Raw genomic sequence first — 10,711 nt, 5'->3', positions numbered from 1 at the left:
GCCACCTGCTGGTAAATATTTAACATAACAGGCAAGACCACAAATGATTTCGGAGAAGTTGTTTACGCATTTTACGCACACAAATTACATACTTTACAATTCAGTCGTGAAAAGAAACCTTTGTCATAATTTACACCCGGTGACAATTGTCCTCAATTATTTTACGGAACCGCCTTTCGAGATTGTGCAAGTTGTTTTTCTTGTTCATCTGTAAGTAGTCTATGACCTCTTCAATGTCCGCTCTCACAGACGCACATGTGGTGGCTATGGGGCATGTAAGGCCCATCCATTGATTTAGGACGCCATTTCCATAGATGTTTTCCTCGCAGTATGGATTGAAGAGTTCAATGAAGTGGAATACTCACTTTCACCTATTCAACGTTAGGTTATAAGGAGGGGATGAGTCCATATTTTTTAACCCCAAGTCTCATCTACTAGAGTGGGCATAGCCTGCACACTGAAGTGCACTCACAACTGAAAGACAAACATTTAGCAGGAAGTGTATACCATGTGTATTTTGTTCATACAACTAAAACAACTTGAAATCGTTTCCATGTTTTCTATGTTGGTTGGTTGGTTGGTTGAGGGATTATGTTATTCAAAGTAACATGGTTTTGACTTTTTTCCCTTCACCAAACAAATCATAGCAGCTGTGGAAAATCTATGTCTAGATTACTCAAGTTACAGTAGATGGAATACATTCTCCTCTCATGGCACTCAGCCCTGGGAGAGGTTCTATTATCTAGAAGATAGGGTCTGAAGATGTATTCCTTCACAAATCTGCCACACTGTTCAGAGTCATTATCTCGCTGGCTCTAGAGAGAGTGTTTGGCATGTGAGGAGCCCCTGACTCAACTCATTCTCTGAAGTCTGTCAAGTGAGACTCCCTACCCTCCATGCACATGCTCTCATAAATAGACATTCTCTCTCTCTCTCTCCCTAACAAAGTTTGGAATTGAAAGCTTGAAATACTTCTCAAGATGTGGTCTTCCATGTTGATCCTGTGATTATGCTACCTGGTCTCATGCCTTTTTAGGTTTTCACTTGAATGTGGGGGAAACAGGGACTTGCCCTTTCACGAGGTGCTTTGAAAGCCTACATTTAAACTTTAGGTCACTATGGTACTAATAAGCAGTATCACTTTTAATTGGTCAATTCCACTGTCACTCCAGGGATGCCCCCACCCCTCCTGGCCTGATTGTTGACTGGGCCCAGGGGGAATGACCTGTACTGCAAACCTCCACCACTCAGTTTTCTGAAAGACTGACTGACAGATTCTGAAAATGGCGTCCTTCAGAATTCTGTCAAAATCAGAGCAATTTCATAGAAACATATCTTCAGTGAGAAGACAAAAAGGAATACTGTCTATGCAGTATGGCAAGGTATGAACAACTTTATAATTTTACCACAACAAATTGTGTTATGTGTATAATAAACCTGAACATTAGGTAATATGTTGTTTATTAATCCAGTATATCAAGGTAGTATTGTATTGCTCCATATACAATGTAACGTTTGTGTGCTAAATTGTAACTATTGATACTGTTTAATGGAATGGAACTGTTAGGAACCTCACAAGAGTATCTGTTCTGAACCTCAAGTGTTTTATTCTTGTCTCTGAAGTACATACAGTGCATATGGAAAGTTTTCGGACCCCTTCCCTTTTTCCACATTTGGTTACCTTACAGCCTTATTCTAAAATTGATTACATATTTTTTTCCCCCTCATCAATCTACACACAATACCCCATAATGACAAAGTAAAAACAGGTTTTTAGAAATTGTTGCACATTAAAAAAAAATCCCCAGCTAGCGACTGGAACGAGCTGCAACAAACACTCAAACTGGACAGTTATCTCAATCTCTACATTCAAAGACTCAATCATGGACACTCTTACTGACCGTTGTGGCTGCTTTGTGTGATGTATTGTCTCTACCTTATTGCCCTTTGTGCTGTTGTCCGTGTCCAATTATGTTTGTACCATGTTTTGTGCTGCTACCATGTTGTGTTGCTACCATGTTGTTGTTATGTTGTGTTGCTACCATGCTGTGTCGTCATGTGTTGCTGCCTTGCTATGTTGTTGTCTTAGTTCTCTCTTCATGTAGTGTTGAGTTGTCTCGTTGTGATGTGTGTTTTGTCCTATATTTATATTATATTTATTTTTTATTTTTAATCCCCGCAGGAGGCCTTTTGCCTTTTGGTAGGCCTTCATTGTAAATAGGAATGTGTTCTTAACTGACTTTTCTAGTTAATTAAATTAAGGTTAAATATTAAATAAAAAAATACAATTGGAAAGGCACACACCTGTCTATATACCTGTCTACACGTGGTCCCGTGTGGCTCAGTTGGTAGAGCATGGCGCTTGCAACGCCAGGGTTGTGGGTTCATTCCCCACGGGGGGACCAGGATGAATATGTATGAACTTTCCAATTTGTAAGTCGCTCTGGATAAGAGCGTCTGCTAAATGACTTAAATGTAAATGTAAATGTATAAGGTCCCACAATTGACAGTGCATGTCAGAGCCATGAGGTCGAAGGAATTGTCCGTAGAGCTCCGAGACAGGATTGTGTCGAGGCACAGATCTGGGGAAGGGTACCAAAACATTTATGCAGCATTGAAGGTCCCCAAGAACACAGTGGCCTACATCATTCTTAATGGAAGAAGTTTGGAACCACCAATACTCTTCCTAGAGCTGGCTGCCCGGCCAAACTGAGCAATCGGGGAGAAGGGCCTTGGTCAGGGAGGTGACCAAGAATCCGATGGTCACTCTGACAGAGCTCCAGAGTTCCTCTGTGGAGATGGGAGAACCTTCCAGATGGACAACCGTTTCTGCAGCACTCCACCAATCAGGCCTTTATGGTAGTGTGGCCAGACAAAAACCATTCCTCAGTAAAAGGCTCATGACAGCCCGCTTGGAGTTTGCCTAAAGGCACCTATAGGACTTTAATCCATTTTAGAATAAGGCTGTAGCGTAAAAAGTCAAGGGGTCTGAATACTTTCCGAAAGCACTGTATGTGGGAGTGCTATAATACTGTGAATGGGTCACTCAGAGTTCTTATGGATGAGAACTGTCTGAGTGGAGAGCCTTTGTATAAATCAAGTAGGAAACCTTCAAGCTTTTCTACAAGTTTTTATTCTAGAATGAATGTTAGTCCATGATAAAAACCAGGCCCCGTGCTACATGAATCACTTTGAATGAACCATTTTTGCCACAACTCTAACATACCTTTTTCTCCTGACAAAATGGGGGCACGAAATAACAACATGCACATTTGTATCAATTTCATTGAGGGGGATTGAACTAACTCTATTGATTCACTGGTCAAATCCAGGTTTACTGTGATGTCCTTGTCCAAATTGTCATGTGGTTATTTCAGTGTGTTGCTCACCCTCGGGTGTGTGGCTGTTACTTCTCCACCTCCTGCCCCAGGGATGCCCGTTTCTTTACCGACCCCACAGAGGCAGTGAAAGACATCCCAGATGGCTCCACTCTACTGGTCGGAGGTAGCATACTGTACCTGCTCTCAAGCCTTTTTCATCACATAGTTATGCTTTAGTCAAATGTCAAATTCAAACGTTTTGCGTTTCAAACCTCATGCAAATCTTCTGCTTCTGGGAAAACAATATGTCATATTTGTTTAAGCGCTAATCATTAACATTCCATGTTTGCGCTTGTACATTAGTTTGGGTAATGTATAGGATAATTCAGAGTTTAATGTATTCTTCTGAATGTTTTCCAGGGTTTGGTTTATGTGGAATACCCGAGAATCTGATTGGGAGTTTATTGAAGACTGGAGTGAAAGGTATCACAGCAGTCAGCAACAACGCTGGGTAATTAGGCTACTACAAAATGAGTGTGTGTGTGAGTGCCTTTGAGTATAGTTGTTTTTGTGCATGTGTTGTATGTATCTAAGCAAGATAGAAATGTATTTCTGTTATTCTAGTGTGGATAAATCTGTCTGTGTGTGTGTGTGTGTGTGTGTGTGTGTGTGTGTGTGTGTGTGTGTGTGTGTGTGTGTGTGTGTGTGTGTGTGTGTGTGTGTGTGTGTGTGTGTGTGTGTGTGTGTGCAGCGTGGATAATTTTGGTCTTGGTCTGCTGCTGAGGACCAAGCAGATCAAGCGGATGATTTCTTCCTACGTTGGGGAGAATGCAGAGTTTGAGAGACAGTACCTTTCAGGGGAACTGGAGGTGGAGCTAACGCCTCAGGTTAGACTCTAATGACTGTGTGTCACTCTAAAGTATTTTCTCCATTTGGTTTGTAATGAAAAATGGATTTGCATGTCATGCTCGCTATAACAAGTTTGTTATACAATTTTTGTATCTTGTTATAGCCTGCGTGTTAGATCGTGTTATGACTTTCATATATAATACATCTACTGAAGGGTACCCTGGCAGAGAGGGTACGTGCCGGCGGTGCTGGGGTCCCTGCCTTCTTCACGCCCACTGGGTATGGCACACTGATCCAGGAGGGAGGCTCACCCATCAAATACAACACAGACGGCAGTGTGGCCATCGCTAGCAAGAAGAGAGAGGTATGCAAAAACACACACAGATATTCATATTGAACCTTTATTTACCCAGGATACTTGACATCTTTTTTTCCAAGAAAGACCCGGTAATATTAGAGAGATAGAGGTGGACACTATGGGGTCAGCTCAGCTTTTACTCCTGACCCTCACACATGTGATGTCATTATCCCACAGGTGAGGGAGTTCAATGGCATCCACTATGTCATGGAGAGAGCCATCACAGGGGACTTTGCTCTGATCAAGGCCTGGAAAGCTGATCGAGCCGGTAACATTGTGTTCAGGTGGGGTTGGCTGATTTTTCAACAACCTTCACAACAATCATAAGAACGTGTTATATTCAAACTCCACAAGAGGTCAGCATTTTCTAGCATGATGTTGCGCCACTGCTAGTGCTAACATTCAAAATCAATCAACAGCGACTGTCACTGTGAATGATTATATAGTTCATGCACTGACTCTACTTAGCATATCAGCATACAATAAACAGTTCATGATACTGTCTTTGTCTTTCTATAGAAAAACAGCACGGAACTTCAACCAGCCCATGTGTAAAGCAGCTAAAGTCACCGTAGTGGAGGTTAGCATGTCAATGAACCAGTTTCAATGAACAGTTTCTTCAACTATCATGTGTGGCCTAAGAGTTTACTGAACCTTACCCCAGACTTTTAAACCCTAACTGGGTCTTTGGTTACTGCTGTCTTAGGTAGAAGAGATTGTAGATGTGGGGACCTTTGCTCCAGAAGATATACATGTCCCCAGCATCTATGTTGACAGGATTGTGAAGGGGGCAGTGTATGAGAAGAGGATAGAGGTAAGCCTGCCTGTCTGTGTCTGTCAGTCTGTTGGTGGCAGGTAATGTGCGATCGGTTGTTTTCTCTGTGCTATTGATTGGCAATAATCCCTGTTCACTGTGCAGAAGAGAACGGTCCAGAAAGGCTCTATGGAGACGCCCAAACCCAAGAGGAAGGGAGACCTGCTCCGAGAGAGGATCATCAGGAGGGCAGCACTGGAGTTCCAGGATGGGATGTATGGTATCCTTTACACAGGATCAGGGCCGGAGGGAACAGTGTGGATTGATATTGATACACGTGAGGTACATATAGGGCTATGGCGGTCGCGAAATTTCCTCAGCCGGTGATTGTCAAGCAAAATAACTGGTCGGTCTCACGGTAATTGACAGTTAATTAACAAACCCATTTAGCATCTCCTGGCTTGCACACAGCCTACAAGCCACTGATGTCTAATAAAGCCATGTAATATAGTCTACACCACAATAAATCCATTCTTTATTTTAGACAGTTCTAAAGAAATTCATTTAGCAGACAAGATTTGCTTAGAATTCCGTGGCATTATTTTATAGTATGAAGAATACAATTGAACAAAGCTGAATTAAATTGAAAGGATATTTTCTCCAAACGATTTGAGGGAGTGTGCACATGCGGCTATTCTGTGTTGAGCGGTTAACAAAGAAATAGGTACTCTATATGCTTAATTTTGAAAGACATGAGCTCATGAGCTCTGCTCTGTTTATTTGCGCAGGCTGTTCACACTTCAGTCTCTCATTCACAATTTGACGATGCCTTGAATTTCTCTGGGTCATCCCCTTTGTGGCCGTAATGCATCCTAAAAAGATCCATGCCTTTTGTGGCCAGTGGCCGTTGTGCCCTTCTCCCTGAGTGCTGCGTGCTCCGAAGCACCTCTCACTCACATGGCTCTCCATCACGTGATCGGGTCTTTCTCACAGGCTACAAGTGAAGACAGACACATCGGGGACGCAACTGTGTGCGTCCTTATCCAATTCTGATATTCTTATTGGAAAAACTGTCCACATTTACTTTTCGTCAGCCAACAAGATGAGAAAGGCCTAACTAACAGCAAAAGCACTAGCCTATGTCAATCGACTATCCCCCATAGTACAAAAGTTGACCTGTTCTGTGTGAGAAATAAATATTCCAAACATAGTCTGGAACAGTTGTAAAATGCGATAGATCCAAAATTAATTCAACCACTAGCATCACTAGTTTTTTTTTTACACAATGTGGTGGACCCAACAGATCAGAACATGTGGCAGAAAATGTTGATAAACTATTAGGCTATTTCTTCACATTATAAGCGCAGCAATGCGCACACGGCAGTATGCTATATGCTCGAATGTTCCATTCCATCAAATTTATTGGTCACATACACGTGTTTAGCAGATGTTATTGCGGGTGTAGTGAAATGCTTGTACTTTTAGCTCTGACAGTGCAGTAATATCTAACAAGTAATTCTAAAAGTTTCACAACATATACCCAAATACATGTAAATCTAAGTAAGGAATGGATTAAGCATATATACATATGTCAGAGCGGCATTGGACTAAGATACAGTGGTGTAGTATAGAATACAGTATATACATATGAGATGAGCGATGCAATATTTACACACAATTAAAGTGACTAAGATACTGTAGAATAGTACAGAGTACAGTTTATACATATGAGATGAGTAATGCAAGATACGGAGACATTAAAGTTGCTAGTGATCCATTTCTAAAAGTGGCCAGTGATTTCTAATCTATGTCTATAGGCAGCCGCCTCTGATGTGCTAGCGATGGCCTTTTAGCAGTCTGATGGCCTTGAGATAGAAGCTGTTCTTCAGTCTCTCGGTCCCAGCTTTGATGCACCTGTACTGACCTCGCCTTCTGGATGATAGCAGGGTGAACAGGCATTGGCTCAGGTGGTTGATGTCCTTGATGATCTTTTTGGCCTTCCTATGGCATTGGGTGCTGTAGGTGTCCTGGAGGGCGGGAAGTTTGGCCCTGGTAATACGTTGGGCAGACCGCACCACCAGCTGGAGAGCTTTGCAGTTGTGGGCGGTGCAGTTGCCTTACGAGGTAGTGATATAGCCCGACAGGATACTCTCAATTGTGCATCTGTAAAAATTTGTGAGGGTTTTAGTTGTTAAGCCAAATTTCTTCAGCCTCCTGACGTTGAAGAGGCGCTGTTGCGCCTTCTTCACCCAGAGGCGCTGTTGCGCCTTCTTCACCACACTGTCTGTGTCGGTGGACCTTTTCAGTTTGTCAGTGATGTGTACGCTTTCCACCTTCTCCACTGCGGTACCGTCGATGTGGATAGGGGGGTGCTCCCGCTGCAGTTTCCTGAAGTCCACGATCATCTCCTTAGTTTTGTTGATGTTGAGTGAGAGGTTTCCGCAAATGCGATTATGCATATAATGCTTTTATTATACTAAAAGTGCATTTTTAAGGTGAAAATTCTTCCCCAAACTTGAAACTCATGCGATCCTTATGTATGACACCCTTTGTAAGCAGATTAAATGTTCTTAAAATTAAGAAGTTATTTGGCCACTTTAGTTGCGATACAAACCTTATCAAAATTAGGCTACATGAGGTGTGCGTATATGATTCGAAGAAGTCGCAAAAAAAAGCATTGTTTCTTGCCTTATGCTGGGCATCATTCACAAGTTAAAATATATAATTCACAAGTGATAGGCTAATATTGTCACCCATCAGACTATTCTTGATTTGAATTTTTACCAATACTAAATAATATGTTTGAGATTTGTGGACCATTATCATGCACCTGTCTCGAAGCAGGGGGGGACGGACGGACATGTAATCTTTGTACTTAAACAGCGAATTTAGGACACTTTTCCCGTGGTTCATTTTCATGCCAGCCAGGTAGCCTATACTCCTGTTGTAGAGATAAACAATGTGCTTAATATAAGGAAAGTTGAGAAAGAAATATAGAAGGACTAGCCTATAGAAAGCTGAGAGGCCATCACTCTGTTTTCTCATGCAATTACATAGCCTATAGAAATGTTGCACAACATGAGCTCATGGGCTCACATGAAGTGTTTGATTATATTTTTGATTACATTTGCATTGATGTCAGAGTGATTAGAGGAACAGTAGAGTTCGGTGTACCAGGCAGTTAGCAAGTTTGGTAGACTACTAATGACCATTAGCAGCATCAGAGCTTGGAGAAGCCTAATTACCATGACTAAACATGGAATTTGACTGCCTTCATGACTCATGACTGCCAGTGTGGAAGTAATATGGTCACCAAACAGCCCTAGGTTTATACAATATGTAGACGTGGTGGATGTGATTGGTTATTAATAGGTCCCTTGACTATAGCCTCTTCAGCAAACCTTGGTATTGGGATCCCCATGCTGGCCAGCAACTTCATCAACTCTGACATCACTGTGCACCTACAGAGTGAGAATGGACTTCTGGGCCTGGTGAGCCATATTAAACTGTTAGATTTACAGATACAAATAGAAAGTGCATTCAGGAAAGCGGGCACCCTCTCTTTGACATAGCCCTGTGTGTGTGTCTGTGTCATTGTGTTGTTTTGTCTATGCATTATAAAAAGGGTCCTTATCCCACCGAAAGTGAGGTAGACCCAGACCTTATCAATGCAGGTGCGTACAGCAAGCCCATACGTCAACACTACAACTACAAAGTTGAAGAAAGTCTTTGAACATGCTATCCTCAAATCAAAGCTTTCTTGGAACATCTTTCCTGACCTTTACCCTCCTACCCAGTCTCTGTTTGTGTTATTTAGGTAAAGAGGTTGTAACTGTGGTTCCTGGAGCTGCGTTTTTCTCCAGTGATGAATCATTCGCTATGATCAGGGGGTGAGTGCTCAAACCACCTACTGTACTCCCCGATCTTTAGCTCCGCTAACCTTAGTATCACTTTTTCCTTTGGAGTATCTGAAGGTAACATGAACCACCTCTACTTTCAGTGGCCACATTGACCTGACCATGTTGGGGGCCATGCAGGTGTCTAAGTATGGGGACCTGGCCAACTGGATGATCCCGGTATGATCATGTCTCTTTCAACCTGGCCAATCGTAGGAATACGTGTATATAATGTTTCAACATGTGTATGCTCTCTTCATTGACTTCCAAAGGGAAAGATGGTGAAAGGAATGGGAGGGGCTATGGACCTAGTGGCAAGTGCAGGAACCAAAGTGGTGGTGACCATGGAGCATTCTGCTAAGGTACACAATGACACTACCCCTGGTACTTCATACATATGGTTTTGGACCTTACTACTGTACCTAATACACTATAGGAGTGTACCCTACAGTAAACCTTTTCTCCTTACAAACTTAAGGGGGACAAACACAAAATCCTGGAGAGTTGTACTCTCCCACTGACAGGGAAGCAGTGTGTGGATAGGATCATCACTGAAAAGGTGAGCTTTTTAAATAAAGTTAGGCTTGTCAGCTGCAGGCAGTGTCAATCTCCTCTCCCTGTATGCAGTCGCTTACACTTCCCCCCCATCGCCCAGGCAGTTTTTGATGTTGACAAGGCCAGCGGCCTCACTCTCATAGAGATCTGGGAGGGGCTGACTCCTGATGACATCAGAGCGTGCACTGGCACAGACTTTGCTGTGAGTTTGACAAACCCATCATATCTCGACAGATGAATCATGGGATAACTACTGACTCATTAAATCAACACTGAAGGATCTGTGCTTCCATTATAATGAATGACTCAACTCTGATCACTGTTTGTGTTTCTTGATAGGTGTCCCCAAATCTAAGACCAATGCAGCAGATCTGAACCCAGTGACTCCAAACCTTTCTGCAGTGCACAGAATCCTTCTTTTAACATTCCACATGACCATAGTGCTACAAATGCATGTACACAACACAACTCTGGGAGAAAGGTATAAATAGGCCTGCAGACTTGAAGGTATTGACAGTTAGGAGTCAGTCGGCTACAACGTGCCTGTGACTTACAATAGAATCAGCTTGCTGAAGTCTAGGCCTACAATGCAATGACTGGTCATTCAAAGCTGTACATGGTATGATCCATGGCAGATGTATTTACTCTTTTAAAATGGCATAACTAAATTTGTTCTTGAGTTTCATAATTTTACAGAGTCACTCAAGTGCTAAGTGTTTTTTTTGGTTCAGGATGGGATGATACAGCAGCAGATGGCACAGGGATGTATTGTCTGCATGATATCATACATTATATACACTTGAGAGCAACTGGGGTAGTCAAACTCATACAATGTGTCTAACTTGGGTAAATTCAGCATTGTGACCTTTGCACTAATGGTACGGCACAGAGAGGCTCAACCAGGAAAAACAATTGTTACGCAACCTGTTCCCTACTCAGAAAAAGTACCAGTGCTGTTTGAACAAAACCACTTAAATTT

General features: G+C 42.4%; 1 protein-coding gene across 1 annotated transcript; it reads left to right on the top strand.

Moving 5' to 3' along the window:
• Nucleotides 1-56: 56 nt before the first annotated feature.
• Nucleotides 57-10,400, top strand: LOC139551773 (succinyl-CoA:3-ketoacid coenzyme A transferase 1, mitochondrial-like). The gene is made up of 18 exons (XM_071363108.1): nt 57-210; nt 1,173-1,382; nt 3,378-3,504; nt 3,741-3,831; nt 4,072-4,207; nt 4,384-4,533; nt 4,705-4,811; nt 5,047-5,107; nt 5,234-5,341; nt 5,447-5,561; nt 8,678-8,772; nt 8,907-8,955; nt 9,099-9,171; nt 9,282-9,357; nt 9,450-9,539; nt 9,656-9,736; nt 9,833-9,934; nt 10,072-10,400. The coding sequence occupies exons 2-18, from the start codon at nt 1,284-1,286 to the stop codon at nt 10,105-10,107; spliced, it is 1,596 nt and encodes a 531-aa protein (XP_071219209.1). The 5' UTR covers nt 57-210; nt 1,173-1,283; the 3' UTR covers nt 10,108-10,400.
• Nucleotides 10,401-10,711: the final 311 nt, after the last annotated feature.

This window comes from Salvelinus alpinus, chromosome 24 (genome assembly GCF_045679555.1).
Source record: "Salvelinus alpinus chromosome 24, SLU_Salpinus.1, whole genome shotgun sequence".
Classification (NCBI taxonomy): domain Eukaryota; kingdom Metazoa; phylum Chordata; class Actinopteri; order Salmoniformes; family Salmonidae; genus Salvelinus; species Salvelinus alpinus.
This window is presented reverse-complemented; position numbering and strand designations above follow the sequence as displayed.